Here is a 19,655-nt window from a genome sequence, read left to right as displayed (position 1 = left end):
CTCTTTCCTCACTCCCAGAGAATGGTCTGGCCTCACTCCCCTCCCCTTTCCCCCCTCCCGAGAATGATCTGACCACCACCTCCCTCCCCCCCACCCAGCCCCCCCAACCTCGGTACATCTGACCCACCACCTCCTTCCTCCCCCAACCAGAGAATGATCTGACCCATCTCCCCCACTCCCCACCACCACCGATCTGTGTCAGAGAGCCATTGGAAGTGCTGAACTCGCCTCTTCAGCAGCTGGAGCGCCCAAAACAGACTTTTATTCATCTTGTCCGTTTCAACGTGATTCCGGATTGGCAAATGCGGTGGGAAAGGGGGAAATGCTGGTAAAGTTGGGCGGGCAGTCCACTAATTCAACTGAAATGCATGTAAATGCCGTTGTGCCCATTTCGGGCGCAAATTGGATTGTGGCCATTCCCAGATAAAGTGGGCGTCTGCGCGTATGCGGGCGCAGATTGCATTAATGGCCTTGCACCCAACTTTACCACGTTTCCGCGCCTGAAAATGGGCATGACGCAATGGTAAAATCGGGCGTTTTGTGTCCATATGACTCCTCTTCAGAGCTGAAGAAGCTTCTTTCTAAGGGTAGTAGGGGCTGGAGAAGTTAGAGCAGAATCATAGGTCAGGGATAGGTGGGAGCTAAGGAGAGATTGACAAAAGTGGCATGGACACAAGACAGAGAGTTTTAATGGTAGCATCAAAGACTAAAGTACATACTGGTAGTGGCATAAAGGTAAGATAGCAGAATGTTATAAAAGGAGATAGGTCCATGCTCAGTGAAAGCAAAACTAAGGAGCAAGCTGCAGATACCCCTGTGTGGGGTGGTGGTGGGTGGGGGGGAGGAAGGTGGTGATGGTAGTGGAGTGGGTGGTTGGTTTCAATTGGGACAAATAAAAAGGGATCTAAACGGAAGAAAAAGTTCACATTCCAAAGTTGTTGAACTCAATGTTGCATCCAGAAGGCTGTTGAATTCCAGAATGCCGCTAATCGGAAGATGAGGTGTTGTCTCCTCCCACCGTTTATGTTGAGTTTCACTGGAGCATTACGGCAGGCCAAGGACAGACATGTGGATGTGAGAGCTAGATGGTGAGTTGAAATGGCAAAAGACAGGAAGGTTGGGGTCGTGCTTGTAGATGGAGCGAATGTGTTCCGCTAAGTAGTCACCTAGTCTGTGCTTAGTCTCCCTATTGTGGAATGTGGGTTTGATGAAGGAAAAAGAAATGTATGCGTTTTAATGTAGTCTGTTTAGTGGGTACTGGTGTGAAAGCTTCCTGAATTCGTGCATCTGTTCAGTAATCCAAACAAGTGTATCTGTAGAAACAGAAAATAGGAGCAGGAGTAGGCCATTCAGCCCTTCGAGCCTGTTCCACCATTCGTTACACTCAAAAACAATGTAAAACCAATCTAATTAGGAATTCATTGATTTTTGGCCATGTCACAGGTAATTGAAACTTTTCAACTGCTTTGTGGAACCAGCTGCAAAATTCCACACAATGCTCCAGTTAGAGAAAGTAGAACACCCCAGATAATGCTCAACTAACCACCTATATGTATCTTGTTACCATTGATATATCCGCTTAGCTTCTCAGTAAAAACTTAGACATTAATTCATTTGCATCAATGCTTTGTCACTTCTTTGTCTGTAGTCTGATAACTAATTCATCCAGTTTTAGGAAAAAGAGATACTTGGTTTTCTAGTTAATTTATTTTGCCATTTGGAGAACTTCTGACACTGGTGTAATTATTAGGGTTAGATAATTTTTTTTGCATTTCAATTGAAAGTACTTGACAACTTTTTAGAATAAGTGACAATTAATGATTTTATCTTTTAGGTGCTAAATCCAAAGAAGAAAGCAAAGAAGAAAAAATACATTAATTCTGGAACAGTGAGTAATTGTGTATTTGATGGATATATTTAAGAGGATTCAAATGTCTCTGTATGAGGCACAAGTCATTTGCAACTTAAGGAGTTGCTTTACTTACTCCTGGATATTTCTTTTAAGGTTATTTTTATTCTGATGTGAATAGTATGATCACCATTTTATATTTTCATTTCTTTTGTTCACTATTCCTGCCTCTTTTGCTGCAGGTACAGTATATTGGTGCAGTTTGTGAGTTGGTGCATGCAAGTGCATTTGATAAGTTTCCAAAATGTGAAACTTCTTATTTTTGTCCCAAGTTTTATTGAATTCAATGCTTTTCCTCCTTTGTGCTTGGTCCCTACAACTCAGCATTTACAAATTCTTCACACCAGATGTGATTTTTTTAATGAATTCTGTAAGAGTATTCAAGTTCAATTAAATCCCCTCAAGACCAAACTTTTGACTCTGATGAGCAAATTTCATTTTAATTTCTCCATTAAGAAAAAATGTCTTTTACTTGATTCCATTCACCTAAACATTAGCTAAACAATGCTGTGTGTAACAATACTAAAATCATGCAAATATGCATATTTGCAGCACGGTGGCACAGTGATTAGCCCTGCTGCCTCACGGCAGACCCGGGTTCAGTTCCAGCTCGTGTTACTGTCTGTGCGGGGTTTGCATGTTCTCCCCATCCCTACATTGGTTTCCTTCCAAAGCCTGAAAGATGTGCGGGGGTCATGCTAAATTCTCCCTCAGTGTACCCGAACAGGTGCTGGGGTGTGGTGACTCAGGGATTTTCACAGTAACTTCATTGCAGTGTTAATGTTATCCGACTTGTGATACCATTAAATACATTTAAACTTATTTCAGAAAGGTTTTTAAAAAGAAAATTTGGAAGGAAGGAATTGAGCACGATTTTCAAGACTTTAAGATGATAATCAGTGAGGCCTTGAATTTCTGATATCCATTCTAAGCAGGTGAAGCATTCTGCTAGGAGTAAAACGAAAAATAAGCAATTCAACCCTGCAGGATCATATAAGTTCAGAAAGGTCTGATTGTGTCCAGAAAATATGCCCATGTCCTTCTAATGCATCACACCCTAAATCTGTATGAAAATAAGAGATTGTTGACTTTCACGGAAACAGCAAAAAGCAGAACATTATTTAAATGGAGAGAGATTGCAGAGTGCTGCAGTCCATGGGGAGCTGGTGTCCTTGTGGATGAATCACAAAATGTTAGCAGGCAGGTACAGTAACCCATTAGGAGGGCAGACGGAATGTTGATCTTTATTACAAAGGGAGATGCATGGAGTGTAAAATTAAGGAAATCTTGCTACAACTGTGTAAAGGATTGGTGAGCCTGTAGGCACCGAGAGGACTGTGTACTCGAACTCAGTTGGCTGGTTTGTGATGCAGAATGATGCCAACAGTGAAGGTTCAATTCCTGTACTGGCTGAGGTAATTCATCAAGGCCCACCTTTTCACGCTGAGGTTTGGTGATCCTCAGGTTAAATAGCCAACAGTCAACTATGGTCAACCGGGGCTATGGCGCCTCCACCTCGCTGTGTACAGTTTTTGGTCTCCTTATTTAAGGAGGGAAATTCTGACATTGGAAACGGCTCAAAGAAGATTTTCTTGGCCACATCTTGGGATGAAAGAATTATGAGGTCTTAGAGGAAAGATTGAGCAGATTGGGCCTATAGTCATTGGAGTTTAAATGAATGAAAGGTGATTAGAATCATAGAGGTTTACAGCATGGAAACAGACCCTTCGGCCCAACTTGTCCATGCTATCCTTTTCCCTAAACCTCTAATCTAGTCCCAATTGCCCGCATTTGGCCCATATCCCTCTATAACCATCTTACCCATGTAACTGTCTAAATGCTTTTTAAAAGACAAAATTGTACCCACCTCTACTGCTACCTCTGGCAGCTTGTTCCAGACATGATATATGATTATTGAATCACATGAGGTTCTGAAGGGATTTAGCAGGGGAGATGCTGAGATGATGTTTCCCTTCATAGGGGGGCGTCTAGAACAAGGGAGCATATGTCAGAATAAGAGGTATTCCATTGAAGATAGAAATAAGGAAGAATTTTGTCTCTCACAGGGTCCTTAATCTTTGCGATTCTCCTCCTTAGCCAACACTGAAGAGTGGGTCATTAAATATATTCAAGGCTGAGTTGAACAGATTTTTGATTGACGTGGAAGTCATGGGTTATAGGTGGGGTGGAGGGGTTGGGAGTCGCACATTGGAAGTGGAGTTAAGCTCACAACTGGATCAGCCATGATCTTATTGAATGGCAGAGCAGGTTTGCAGGGCTGCTTAGCCTACTCCTACTTCTACTGATTACAGTGTTCTTATACAGTAAAATTGGACAGAAAAAGACCAAGTGGTTTATCTAGCTTATACCATTGCAGTTGTGTGCCTTAAGTCTCACTAAAAAGCCAATTCCTACCCATCTAGAGCCATTCAATTTCCAAGGAGGGGTGAAAAATGTAACAAATCTAAACCATATGTCAAATTCTGAGAATTTTTGCTTTGGCTCTTTCAGATCATAGAAAGAATCATAGAAACCCTACAGTACAAAGGAGGCCATCTGGCCCATTGAGTCTGTACTGACAATAATTCCATCCCAGGCCCTATCCCTACACATTTTTCCCACTAATCCTTCTGACCTACACACCCTGGGACACTAAGGGGCGATTTAGCATGACCAATCAACCTAACCCACATATCTTTGGACAATGGGAGGAAACCGGAGCGCCTGGAGGAAATCCATGCAGACACGAGGAGGATGTGCAAATTCCACACAGACATTGACCCAAGCTAGGAATCGAACCCAAGCCCCTGGAGCTGTGAGGCAGCAGTGCTAACCCCAGTGCCACCCTGCTGCCCATGAAAAGATGTTGCAAATTGGCCCAGCAACCATTCCTCCCTGAATTATTTTACAGGATGCCCACATCTTATGTGCAGTGATCTTCAAATAATCCTATTAGAAATCGATTCAGTTCTCTGTGTTCATTGCGTTAGCTAGCAACCTGTTCCAAAGAAAAACTGCCGAACAGCCAACCGAGATCTACTCTGGTATAACTTTGCAGCCTAACTTTTGGTTTCCCCTTCCAAAAAAGTCCAGTTGAAATAATTTGTCCATTTAAGCACTATCTGGCACCTTCTCAATGGGCTGAATTTTATGGCCCTCCACCAGACTTGTTTTTGGTGTGGGAGTGGGAGATAAAAGTGGAGTCGCAGGTGGGACAGGATGGTGAAGAAGGCATTCGACATGCTTGGTTTCATTGGTTAGAACAGTGAACACAGGAGTTGGGACATCTTGTTGAAGTTGTACAAGACATTGGTAAGGCCACGCTTGGAATACAGTGTGCGGTTCTGGTCACCCTATTATAGAAAGGATATTATTAAACTAGAAAGAGTACAGAAAAGATTTACGAATATACTACCGGGGCTTGATTGATTGTTTGAGTTATAAGGTGAGGCCAGATAGACTGGGACTTCTTTCCCTGGAGTGTAGGAGGTTTAGGGGTGATCTTATAGAGGTTTATGAACAATGAGGGGCATAGATCAGCTAGATATATTTTCCCAAAGGTAGGGGACTCTAAAATTAGAGGGCATAGGTTTAAGGTGAGAGGGGAGCGATTATAGAAGGATCCAGAGGGGCATTTGTTTCACTGAGGATGATGAGTGTCTGGAACAAGCTGCCAGAGGTAGTAGTAGAGACAGGTACAGTTTTGTCTTTTAAAAAGCATTTAGACAGTTACATGAGTAAGATGGGTACAGAGGGATATGGGTAATTGGGACTAACTTAAGGGTTTAAAAAACAAGGGTGGCATGGACAAGTTGGGTCGAAGGGCCTTTTTCCATGCTGTAAACCTCTATAACTCTATGGGGGCGATTTGACCATCTAGTTGCGCCTGTTTTTGGGCATGATACGGTGGTAAAGTGGGGTGTAAAGCGATTAGTGCTGGTTTTCGCAACTGGTACCATTTTATGACCGCTGGCTTTCTGGTATGAAATGGACGAGAGGCAGGTTAATGTATTTAAATTGATTTAAATTGTGTGTTATATCAGCTTAGCGAGCCCCCACTGACCCTGTCCCCACTGGCTGACAGTGAGGGCAGGGGCAGTAGAGGCAGGGCAAATGGGGAGGGAGGTGGGAGGAGGGTGGCAGGTCTGTGATTGGTTTGGACGGTGGATATAACTTTGCAGTCTGACTTTTGGTTTCCACCCCAAAATAAATCCAGCTGAAATAATTTGGCAGGACTGGTATCTTGGACTGCGGCTCCTGCGATTGCAGGGGGAGGGAGCTGATTCAGGCAGCCTGCACTAGCAGGGGTCTGATAGCTCTCTCTTTGTCTGTCAGGCCCCTGCTGCTGCTAATGCGCATGTGCAGCATCAGGTGCCTACACGTGTGCACTACGTCCCTCTGTAGGCTTTTGGGGGCACTAAGCCCTGCCCACAGGCTTCTGCAGCTAACTCAGAATTTTGCAGGCAGAATGCATATGGCGGGGGGGGCCTGAAAACACAACCAGAAGATGGATCTGAAACTCTCCCAGTTTCAAATCCGCCCACACTTTGACAGGAAATGGTAAAATCGCCCCTATGACTCTATCTCAGGTTCTCCTGACTGCCTCAATATATCCCAGCTGTGAAATATCCTCCGGTTCTTCTGAAAAACCTGCAACATCTTTTTTGCCTCCTTCCAAAATGTTGAACTCTGCTTATTTGTAATAAAGCTTTTAGAGGATAGCAGCGTGCATCACTTTAAGGGAAGTGTATCATGTGCTTCGGTGTTGGTTTCACTTTGACTTATGAGCAGAGCACAGCTCTGATGTCCTGGGTAGGATGGCCAAAGGCCCTGTTTCCTTGCTGTAGACTTCTATGACTCTGTATTATGAGGCTAGCTTCATGTTCAATCCCCAACTGGGACCTCATAATTTGGAGTGTGTATAAGGCGCCCACTATTCTAGCCCCCTTTAGCCCTATTGAGGTTCATCAAATGGCAATTATGGGCCTCAATCAGCTCCGCTACCATAATGTGCTTGCCAGTGGAAGATGAGAAGAAATTGAGAAGTCTATGTTTGTTCACCAAAGTTAATGAAAAGAGCAGGAAGGAAGGGGGAGGTATATCCTTTGGCAGGTATCCTATGTACGTGGGGGAGTGAGAATAGTCTCTAAGATCGTACCACCCCTTGTGCCTCTCTCCTATCATCCAAAACCAACTCCCACCCTCATCAGCCTCTCCCTAGGGTGCACGATCACTTCCCACCTGAAATACCTGGGACTTATCGGGGTCTTATTGCTATGATCCTCTTCCCAGGGGCTCCTGCCAGGCCTGGCAATGCCAACTACTGAGCGCTGATGTTGCAGGGACTGTAAGAGCTCCCAGCCAATGGGATCCCAGTGCATTGACGACAGCGTTTTCTAAATAAAATAATAATAAAGTTTATTTATTAGTCACAAGTAAGGCTTATATTAATACTGCAATGAAGTTACTGTGAAAATCCCCTTCTTAATCTTAATGCCCTTCCTAATCTTAATCCAATAAATGATCATTAATGTTACCTTTACAAGTGGCATCTTGTCAAATCCTTTCTCAAAGGCTTTCTGAGATTGCAGGTAGACAATGTCAACTCAGTCCCTTTATCCACTAAGTTAGCAACAGCTCCTTCAAAAAGATTAAATTCAAATTAGTAAGTCTTTTCCTTCCTTTCCAGAAACCATAATGAGAATCCCTAGACACCTGTGGTTGTAAACAGCATTTTTTATGATATCTTCAAGCATCTTGCATTTTGTTAAGTTAAAAATAACAATCCTATGGCTATCCAACTCTGCCTTGTCACTCTTTTGTTTTCAATTTGGGGAGGTGATGGCCTAGTGGTATTATCGCTAGATTATTAATCCAGAAACTCAGCTAATGTTCTGGGGACCTGGGTTCGAATCCCGCCACGGCAGATGGTGGAATTTGAATTCAGTGACACAAAATCTGAAATTAAGAATCTGCTGATGACCTGAAACCATTGTTGATTGTTGGAAAAACCCATCTGGTTCACTAATTTCCTTTAGGGAAGGACACCTGCCGTCCTTACCTGATCTGGCCTACGTGTGACTCCAGAGCCACAGCAGTGTGGTTGACTCTCACCTGCCCTCCAAGGGCAACTCGGAATGGCCAATAAGTTCTGGCCAGCCAGCCATGCCCATGTCCCACAAATGAATAAGAAAAAATTTGGATCTTTCTCTGCTGCCCTTCAAGTCTGAGATATCAGGTCCTAAGTTTATTATAAATGTGGATAAGGGGCTTACATAATATCTGTCCCTGAGGACCCTTGGATAGATTTTGACCAGCAACCTAATCTATTATCGTTTCCAAGATGGTGTGCCATCTATTCTAGTATGAATAGAATTGCTGAAAAAAGAGAAATGCTGTTGAAACTTTTCATCTTGCAATCATCAGAGCAGTTTTGCTATAACATAAAATCTCGAAGAGAATAGCAATTTATACTGCATGACAAAAGGATGCTGATTGGTTGGCAAGTTGACTCCAGTTAGTAAAGGCTGGGGAGAACATTGTCCCCTTTAGATTTGGTATTCTTGTAAATCTGTCCTGATGTGTCCAAGATAAAAAGCTTCAACAGCATGTCCTTTTTTCAACAGAGCTAAATCTCTGCACAACCAAGTGACAATTAACAGTATTATTTTTAGCTTCACATTAGGATGGCACGTTAAATGTATCAGATGACATGTTAAAATTATATTAAAAAAAATTGAGCGTCATACATTTGTGACTGGTGCAAGTAAGGAACTGAACTGTCCTGATTTGCTGACCTGTAGAACAGTAGAGGTCACAATGAGAAAGGCAACCAATTGAATTGCTGAAACATAAACCAGTTCTATTAGTTTTGTTTCTGAATGTGGTTTCTGTTTTGATTTCTGATATAATTAAAGCAAAAAATATATCACTAATATATCATTTGCCTGCAGATAATGTAATAATTGGTGCTGAACTCATGCTCCTCACTGGTAAAATGAATCAGTTAACATTAGCAATTGGCTTGTCTCTCCTTAGTGATTGGTGTTGAATTGATTTGTGAATCCTAGGATTTGAAATTTCATCTAAATCTTGAGCGTGAAGACTTGTAACTCGTGTGCATATGTTGTGTGTGAAAGAAACACATCATGATCTGTAGTTTTAGCTCTGTTGTGTGAAGCTTGATTATCCGGAGTGCAGTACAACATCTCCTATCTAATGAGGCATCATCCTCAGAGCGCACATTCTCATCTAGTTTTCTGTCATCTGCCAACTTGCAAATGTTACATTTGCAGTCTACGGTACAATATATTATTGTACATATTACATAGCCATGGTCGACTCACTTTTCCTGTTGGGTTTCTGTGCCTCAAAAGGAATATGCATTTGTTGCTCCTGGTGCTCAGGTAGAGTCCAGGCAGTCTTACCAGTTGCTCCAAAGTCCACACGATGTTAGGAGGGGTGATAACCCTCTGAACTCACTACATTTTTAATGTTGACGTCTTCTCCTGAATTGGGATGGGCTGCTGAAACTTTAACTTCAAAGGAGTGAGAACTTAAAGCTATGAATGGCATGAACACACACCTCTAATGTTTTTGGGTCTACATGACTTGCCCCCAACGTAGTCCTTGCCTGCTTTCAGCTGTCTGACAGGAGACAGCTCCAAAATGCCAATTGGCCCCCTGGAAAATTCAAGAACTTTGCAGAGACAGGCTCCTAATGGCCATACACACACAATAGGAGCAGGAGTAGCCCACTCAGCCCCTCGGGCTTACTCTGTCGTTTAGTCAGATCGTGATCTGATTACAATTGCAATCCCACATTCCTGTCTACCATGGATAACCTTTCACCGCCTTGTTAACGAGCCTTTAATGATATTAACTGGCCTGTTTAGGAGTGAAGGTGAGTTTGGAGACCTACGTTCTCACCTCTTGTCTGGAAAATTGGAGGCATTGGAAATGGGAAGTCCTGTTGGCTTTTAGGTCAGTCGCCTCCACTCTGACCCAATTTGGGCCAGGAAAATCTGTACTCATGTCTCTGTGAGCTCTTGCGTGGAAAACTTCAAGGAAAGAAGTGCGGATTGAAATATGGAAAACAAGTGCTTCTCAGTATTTTAAATATTGTTATCTGAGTTTTGAAAAAAAATCTGTGTTGATGACAGAATGTAAGCTATAGGGTCGGATATAGAATGCAGTGTATGCACTAATTGATCATTTAATTTTTTAAACTGCTAGCAAATCCCTTTTAAAGTAAACTTAAGGAAGTATTGACATAAATCTGAAACTTCATTAAAGCCCAATTTTATTTATTCATTTGTGGGACATGGATGCCACTGCCTGGCCAGCATTTATTGCCCATCCCTAGTTGCCCTTATTCAGAGGGTCAACCACATTGCTGTGGATCTGGAATCATGTGTAGGCCAGACCAGGTAAAGATGGCAGATGTCCTTCCCTGATGGAGATTAGTGAACCAGATGGGTTTTTCCAACAACCGACAATGGTTTCACAGTCATCAGTAGATTCTTAATTCCAGATTTGAACCAGGGTCACCAGAACGTCAGCTGTGTTTCTGGATTAATAGTCCAGCGATATGCCACTTGGCCAAAGCCTCCCCATACTTAAAGTTAAAGAAATCATGGATGCATAATATTAGTCTTGTATGATAGGGTGAAATGAGCAAATCGACAGCCCACCAAACCCAATGTTCAGCCTTGGTTCAGGGGTAGCACGCTTGCTGAGTCTGCAAGTGGTAGGTTCGTGTCCTACTTGAGGCTAATATTTCAGTGCAATACTGAGAGAGTGCTACAGTGACAGAGGTGCTGCCTGGCAGATGAGATATTGAACTATGGGATCGTGCTGTGCACAAATTAGTCACTGCAATTCCTACAGTACAAACAGGGGCTGTGTGCATCAGAAATACTTCTTTGGCTGTACACCATTTTGGGAAGACAGAGTCATAGAGGTTCACAGCATGGAAACAGGCCCTTCAGCCCAACTTATCCATGCCATCCTTTTTTAAGAACCCCTAAGCTAATCCCTATTGCCCACATCCCTCTACACCCATTGTACCCATGTAACTATCTAAATGCTTTTTAAAAGATAAAATTATACCCGCCTCTACTACTACCTTGGGTAGCTTGTTCCAGACACTCACCACCCTCTATGTGAAAGAATTGCCCCTCTGGACACTTTTGTAACTCTCCCCAGTCTCCTTAAACCTATGCCCTCTAGTTTTAGACTCCCCTATCTTTTGTCTATGTCTCTCATTATTTTATAGATCTCTATAAGGCCACCCCTCAGCCTCCTCTGGTCCAGAGCGAAAAGTCCCAGTCTATTCAGCCTCTCCTTATAACTCAATCCTTCAAGTCCTGGTAGCTTCCTATTAAATCTTTTCTATTTTAGTAATATCTTTCCATAATAGGGTGACCAGAATTGCACACAGCATTCCAGGTGTGGCCTTACCAATGTTTTGTACAACTTTAACAAGAAGTCCCAACTCCTGTATTCAGTGTTCTGACCGATGAAACCAAGCATGCCGAATGCCTTCTTCATCACTCTGTCCACCTGTGACTCCATTTTCAAGGAGCTATCAACATGTACCCTGAGATCTCTTTGTTCTGTAACTCTCCCCAATGCCCTACCATTAACTGAGTAAGTCCAGCCCTGGTTCGATCTACCAAAATGCATCACCACGTGTTTAACTAAATTAAACTCTATCTGCTATTCGTCAGCCCACTGGCCCAATTGATCAAGATCCCATTGCAATTGGAGATAACTTTCTTCACTGTCCACTATGCCACCAATCTTGGTGTCATCTGCAAACTTACTAACCATGCCTCCTATATTCTCACCCAAATCATTAATATAAATGACAAATAACAGTGGACTCAGCACTGAGGTATACCGCTGGTCATAGGCCCCTAGTTTGAAAAACAACTCTCTACAACACCTCTGGGTTCCATAAGATCTAACTTCCTGAAGGACACTGCACAAATGCAAATTCTCTTTCCCATTGGCTTCAGTGGAATTAGGCATGTTGTAAGGTGGGCTGCTAATTCACCATTTTGAGCTACTGCCCTAGATTAATTTCACCCACAATATTTTTTTTTAATTTGTTCATGGGACATGGGCATCGCTGGCTGGCCAGCATTTATTGCCCATCCCAAGTTGCATTTGAGAAGATGATGGTGAGCTGCCTTTTTGAATCGCTGCTGTCCATGTTCGGTGTGTTGATCCACAATGCCATCGGGGAGGGAATTTCAGGATTTTGACCTAGCAACAGTGAATGAATGGCGATATATTTCCAAGTCAGGATGGTGAGTGGCTTGGAGGGAAACTTGCAGGTGGTGGTGTTACCATATATCTGCTTCCCTTGTGCTTCGAGATGGAAGTGGTCGTGGGTTTGGAAAGTGCTGTCTAAGGATCGTTGGTGAATTGCTACAGTGCATCTTGTAGATAGTAGACATTGCTGCTACCGAGCGTCAGTGTGGAGGGAGTGGCTATTTGTGGAGAAATATCTATATCAAAGATATAGATATACAGTAACAGTAAGTAAGAATTTTCCCGTATCAAATCGTGTATCTTGGTAGGCAACCCAATATGCTAACTGAATAGATCTGATTTATTATTGTCACATGGATTAGTGTATGTGAAAATTATTGTTTCTTGTACACTATGTAGACAAAGCTTACTGTCCATAGAGAAGGAAAGGAGAAAATGCAAAATGTAGTGCTACACTCATAGCCAGGATGTAGAGAAAGATCAATTTAGTGCAAAATAGGTCTATTCAAAAGTCTGATGGCAGCAGGGAAGAAGCTGTCCTTGAGTCAGTTGGTATGTGTCCTCAGACTTTTGAATCTTTTTCCCAAGAGTATGTCAGGGGTGTGTAGGGTCCTTGATTATGCTGGCTGCTTTGCCAAGGCAGTGGGAAATGTAAACAGAGTCAATGGATGGGAGACTGATTTGTGTGATAAACTGGTATAAGGGTAAGAAAAAAAATGCAACTATTGTAATTGGAGTAGAAAGATGAAAGAAATGCTTTTTTAAAATAGGAGAGTAATCATTTCTAGATCAGCACCTTATAAGGTAATATATATATTCCTACATCAATTAAAAATGATCGAATTTTCTTGTTTTAACTGATGCTCCATTATACTTAAGTTAGCCAGGAGGGTGTTGCGGGGGGTTTAACATTTGTTTGCAGCTTGCATTGTAAATTTTCTCATGAGACGAAGCCTGTTATTCTGTTACTTTTGTTCTAGGTAACATTGCTTTCCTTCGCAGTTCAAACGGAATGCACTTTCCTGGATTACATCAGAGGAGGGTGAGTATTGAAGTTGTTCCATCTAAAATCTTGCATATAGAGTACAGTACAGTGTAAATCTGTATATTACCATGCATGATTGGCTTGACACAGGACAATCTTTTAGATAAACACTGTGATTTACTCCAATACATTATTGCTGCGACTTATCAAGAATGTTGAGCCAAACTTTCAAACAATAAACCAATCCAGTTGTTCTTTTATTTAAAGTTTTGGTGGCCATTTCACTTCCCTTTGTCCTCTACATATCCCAAGTTGGCCAATAAAAGCATTGCTAATCCTAATCTCAAATCTACCCGTTGCACACAAACCAGTCATTCTTTCTGGGGTATGGAACTGGAGCCCTTTTCTGCTTCATTGCCAAATCTAGCAATTTAAAACATACTGAGTGCCATCTTACTGCCCGTTGATGCCACATTCCCGCTGCAGCGAAGACAGGGATTTTTGACGACAAGCTAAATCTCCATTCACTGCAGCAGGATGGAGAAAAACGCTGGTGTGAATGGTTGGAAAATTCTGGCCAAGGTAACTCTGTCAATAGGTGTTGCAGCATGGATTACTAATGCTTTAAATTTAGAATCTTTACCAATCTACTAATTATGCTATTTGTAGTTATTTGAAGTTACATAGTCTGGAATGTTTGGAGTAAATGATCTGGACAATGCCAGAGAGTATTTCCATTTTACACAGTTTATTTAATTATGGAACCACTGATATGTTTTCAGTTTCAATACCTACACAGTGTACATTGAAGCATTGATGGCTTTATCCAGTTTCCGTCGCAATGATATGACAATACCATCAATTGCCTTGCAAGGAGATAGTATCTTCAAGAGAGGAAGGTGTTCACTATATTGATTGCAAATTGCCTCATTTTCTTGCAAGTGGACCAAATAGGCTGATATTAACTGAGACCTGATAATAGAATAAAATAAATCCGTGAAATAAATTTGAAAAACAATCCCTAGACACCCAATTCTAATAGAAGGGATGTTTTCTAATGTAAAACCTGTAAATTGATGTTCCTCGTGAAGAACTTTGCACTTTGAACTTTGGAGTAACTCACCTCCTGACTCCCCAAAGCCAATCCGCAGTCTACAACGCACATGTCAGGGTCTGATGGAATACTTCCTATTTGCCTGGATGGGTGCAGCTCCAACAACACTCAAGAAGCTTGACAGCATCCAGGACAAAGCAGCCCACTTGATTGGCACCACATCTACAAACATGCACTCCCTCCACGACTGACGCTTAGTAGCAGCAATGTCTACTATATACATGATGCACTGCAAATTTACCGAAGATCCTTAGACAGCACCTTCCAAACCCACAACCACTTCCATCTCAAAGGACAAGGGTAGTAAATAGATGGGAACACCACCATTTGCAAGTTCCCCTCCAAACCACTTACCATCCTGACTTGAAATATACCACCATTCCTTTGCGGTCAAAATCCTGGAATTCCCTCTCTCATAGCATTGTGGGTCAACCCACAGCACATGAACTTTAGCGATTCACCACCACCTTCCCAAGGGCAACTAGGGATGGGTAATAAATGCTGGCCAGCCAGTGATGCCCATGTCCCATACGTGAATAAAAAAACTGAAGTGTACGTCAAGAAATCATGTGTGTTCTATGTGGTTAACATTTCAGAATGCGCACAGCTCTGAACAGGGACTGCTAACTGAAACAGCAACAAAACCAACTTGGATTTATGTTGTGTCTTTGACAAAATGAAACATCAGCAGATGAGCTGAGATGTGTGAAATCTAATGATGTGATGGAGATGGAAGTTTGTGATGTTAATGATGTCATTACTATGAGGTTGAAAGCTCATCTCCAGATCAAATCTCAAACTGGCTTAACATTGGCCAGGGAGATGGATGGAACCCATAGCTGGTGAATGGAGTTTGGAGTGGAGACAGCAAACTATGGTTTCAGTTTCCCGATATTTAGTTGAACTCATTCCTGCCCATCCAGGGCAGGATGTTGGATAGATGGTGGACTGATAATTTAGCAACAACGGAAATGTTAAGCGAGGTGATGTCAAGGTGGAACTGTCTGTGCTATTAGACACTTGAAAACTAACACTGTGCCTTTGGATGATGTTGATGTTTTATCTCTTTTGCTGCGGGAATTGTAGCAGGCGAGGCAGAAAATTTGGTGGACCATTTCATTGAGGTTGGGTGGGAATTTCCAGTCTTGGAGCATGCACGCAGCCAGAGAATCCTGCTCCACGTACTTTAAGAATTTTACCTGTTGTCATGCACCAGGTTCTGTTTCCACCCAGGTATAAATTGTGAAAAGATGGGAACGTTTAACCTTAACACTCTTACAGCAATCGCACAGGTTTCTTCATTTGCTTAGGCACCATTGGGATTTTATTCACTATCTTGGGAAGGATAATGTCCATCTGGTAAGCATGCACCTTTTTCTTTTGCTTTTCTGGAGCAGGACTTCCAGGCACAGAATTATGCCTCCTCCCCACCTGGTCCCCTGGCCAAGGTGGGTTCAAAGGCTGTTGTGGAGGGGTGGGGTAGTAGGATGGAGGAGGGGGGGGGGTGTAAAATTGAATGGATGGGATTCTCGCCCAAATCTCACCCATTCACACACAGATGCAATTTTACACTTGGGCAGGCAGGGCCTCGGATGGGATACCCGTCCTTTCACCTAATAAGACCCTTAACTGCCACTTCAGGGCCTTATCCCGCCAGCTTCAATTTTTAGGCTGGCAGGAGCAGATATGGTAGGGTGGAAAAAGAACTTTGCCCACCTCTGGCAGGGAGAGAGGGGAGGGCCTCTGACTCTGAAGGCGCTCTTAAAGTTGAGGCAGGCTCCCCTTCCGGACCTTGGAACTCTGGGCCATATTCCACCCTGGCCTATCCTTTGATGCTGCGATCACCTGCTCCTGTCTCCTCAGGGCATCCCCTATCCTCCCGCCCCAGGACGTACCTTTCCAACTGAGTTCCAAGCACTGCAGTACCACTTCTGGCCCCTGCAGGGCTGAGCCAGGTCGGATGGAGAGAATTGACCAACAGTTTTTTTTAGGAGAGACGTTCCACAAGTGATCGGACATCCTGCCCGCAACCAGTCAACGCTCACATGAGTATGGGATTTCGAGAGTCCGCAGTTGCATGTTACACGCCACTCCTGGGATGACGAGTGCCAATTGCTCACCATCCTTAAGACCCAAAAATATCTTAAGTAAACGGCTGAGTATGTTCAGCATTCTAGTCTGTGAATATTGTCCCCCAGCACAGATAATACAATTCTCGGAAAGACAAGCACTAGGGAAGGGCACAAGTTGTGCAGTGGCAAATTAATAATGCCAGACCAAATATGTACTGGCCCTAAGCAGTCTTGCTAGATTTCCTGCCACCGTTGGGTGTGGTTATCTACTTTCTAGGGATGCTGTGCTAAATCGTTACGTGCATGGGGTAATTAAAATGAAAGGGGTGGGAGAGCCCAAATCTTGCAAAATAAGGTGAGAGCATGACTGGCACAGGTGTGTCCACAGCTCCAAGTTTGTGGGTTCTCACACAATGCGGACAATGTGTGACAAAAATTAGAATGAAATATGCAGTCCACAAAGATAAAAATTTTGTGAACTATTTGCAGAATGCTGCACAACATTGTTTTGTGTTGAAATGATGAGCGGGATTCTCCAGCCACGCTCACCTCACAACCGGAAAAATCCACCCGGGGTCAATGGAGCTTTGCGTGGTCTGCACTCCCGCTCCCCTCCCCGCTGCCTGCTACAATTCCCGTGGTGGGTGGGATGGGAGAATTCAGGCCATCCAATGTGTTTGGTGCCACTGAAGCATCCTTTCCCATCCCAGTTCAAATTGAAAGTACATTGGAAACCAGTCAAGCAAAGTGCAATATTTTGCCTCAACAGATGTTAACCTTCAAGTGTAATTTCAGTGGTGACAGTGAAGACAATTTGAAACAATTCTGAGGAGAGACTTTAACTGCTGCTGTGTCAGAGGCAATATTAGGAACTGATTTTTTGCACTTATTCAGCAGAAATCTTGAAAAGTGTAATTCTTTAATTTGAAATGTTTTTTTTTACATATCCGAGAGATTTTGGGATAACAGATATATCTGACTATTCTTCCAAGTAATTACACAAATCTATTTTGCAGTGTGTGCTTCCTGCACAGTGATATGTACACATCGATTACCATTTCTGGGCGAATAATAAGGCAATAACATGATTTAACTTCAGCTTTCTTCTCACTTTGTTGCTCAAATGCAGATTTTGAGCTTGAATAAAAGAAGAAACGTATTCAATTCTCTGTTGTGAAATGATCACAATAGAAAATTGTGATGAAACTGAGAAGCTTTTAGCTGGGATTCTTCCAAAAAAACTCTTAAGTGCCAGATTTGTGTAAGAACGGGATTAACTCCTGCTGGTTGTTTTCGCGGGATCTCCGGAATGAATCACCCACACTCTGTGCCACTGTACAGTGTGCTAGCATGATTCACACTAAAAATCAGGGGGCGCGGTTTATTCCCGCTGGCAGCATGGCGCTGAATGGGCCATTGCGCATGTGCCGATCTGTCTTAGCGGGATGGGGGCATGCGCAGTAGCCCCACATTGCCGGTCTCCCGATTGCTGGCCAACTCCCAGGCTCCCCTTCGCTGCCCCTTCTGACCCACCCACCCCCTCTGGATCACTGGCCTCCTGAATGTTTCCAAGCCAGCCCCCCCACCCCTCCCCCCTCCCCTTTGCCTCGATTTCCACATTCAGATTTAAATATGGAGATCAGCTCTGCACCAGAAATCAGCACGGAGCTGATGATGTCAGAATTCCTGGCCCCGGAGCTGTGTGGAGGTTGTGACGGCCCGTGGGGAGCCTGCTAAACGGCCTCCACTGGTGTCTCTCAGCACCCTGAGCAAAGTGTTTTGATGGCCGTGAAAACACAAAACATCGTGTTTCAGTATGACAGAGGCCAACAAAATATATTTAATAATATTATAATAGCATCTTAATGACCTGGTTACAGAACTAAAGGGATGTATCATCTGCACAAAATATTTTTGAATCTACTAATTCATTTAACCAGCATGTGGTTCTCAAAGACACGGGTAAAGGTGTACCCTTGATCCATAGACTATGAAGGACAATTATTTGAGTTGCTCACAATAAGGTGAAGGTAATGAAAATTGTTAAACTGAGAGGCTAAGTCCACTTTAATTAGAAATATGGAACCTGTAAAGTGGCCCACAAAGTCCCCATGCACACGCACTCCTGGCCTGCCAGGCCACTCCCTTGGCTATAGGGAGGCTAAGGGTGGGAGTTTTTGATTTCTTGGCACAGGTCATATCGCTTCACTAAATCTGTGATGTCAGAGTCAAGATCAGGCCACCAGATATGATTCCTCTTCAGCATTTTCATTTCTGAAACTCCCAGGTGGCCATTCCATAGTTCTGTTAATATTGGATGTCACTCTGGAGGCGGAACAATTACCCGGGACCCCCAAAGAATGAATCAGTCTTCAACACCAAGTTCAGCTTCCTTAATGAGGTTGGATTTTACTTCTTCGGAGAGTCATCCTTGGAATCCCCCGTGTAGGATCATGAGCCCAAGGTTGGGACTTTTTGGGTCCAGGCCTTAATCTGCCTTGCGGACACTGTCCAGTTCTCCAGCAAGTTCAGGGTCATCACAACTTTTCGAGTGCTGGTAAAGGGACCAGACCTGTGGGTGTCAGCATTAGCTATCCAGGTTCTAGCACAGTGTTCCAGAAAACTGTAGGCCAGTTTCCTCATCACCAACACCCGTTATTGTGTACCAGAGCAAAGGATGATGCTTGTAGCTTACAGGCAGATAGTCTTTATCTTAGGACCTGCAGCAATGGTCCAGGTAGCGTAACAGGTTTAATATCCCCAGCGAAATGCTTCCCATTGGGTGAGCCACTGCTTGCTCAAATGGCGGCCTATACTCCATGAAGCCCATGGGGAGATTTATTGATGATTCCCCATACCCTTCGTGATCGTCATAACAACCTCCTAATGTAGATGCTTGAAAAGTGTGAAAGGCTTTTCTTTGTGTGTGAGATATAACTACTGGTGTTCCACTGTTAATAATTTTTACTGTGTCACCCACACCTGGAGGAAACCTCCCCCAAACTGCCATTTTGATTGATGGATGTTAAAATATTAAATAAATAGAAAGTGAAAGATTTATTGATGACTTTGATTGGATGAGAAACCTACAAGGTGCACTAAAAATGCGGATAAAAATAAAAATGTATAATATGAATAGATATTGAATGTAAATAGGGCTTTTTTTTTAAACAGCATGCAGGAAGAATGAAGGTACAATAGGGTATTATGGATTGATGAATGGCTGCTTACATAGCAAGCCCATGGACGTTTTAGGAAGTCTGGCTTTGTGGATACGGATAATGTGGTTGTAAC

The 19,655-nt window shown here is 43.1% G+C and overlaps 1 protein-coding gene across 1 annotated transcript in view; it reads left to right on the top strand.

Annotated features, from left to right (window-relative positions):
• LOC145355321 (copine-8) overlaps positions 1-19,655 on the top strand; it is a 343,466-nt gene that overhangs the window by 235,964 nt on the left and 87,847 nt on the right. The window contains exons 12-13 of the mRNA XM_080207280.1: positions 1,835-1,888; positions 13,171-13,232. Coding sequence (XP_080063406.1) covers positions 1,835-1,888; positions 13,171-13,232 — 116 coding nt within the window. The remainder of the gene's footprint in view (positions 1-1,834; positions 1,889-13,170; positions 13,233-19,655) is intronic.

Source organism: Carcharhinus amblyrhynchos, chromosome 19 (genome assembly GCF_965287045.1).
Source record: "Carcharhinus amblyrhynchos chromosome 19, sCarAmb.v2.hapA, whole genome shotgun sequence".
Classification (NCBI taxonomy): Eukaryota; Metazoa; Chordata; class Chondrichthyes; order Carcharhiniformes; family Carcharhinidae; genus Carcharhinus; species Carcharhinus amblyrhynchos.
Note: the sequence above shows the minus strand (reverse complement) of the source record. Positions and strands in the feature narration are given on the sequence as shown.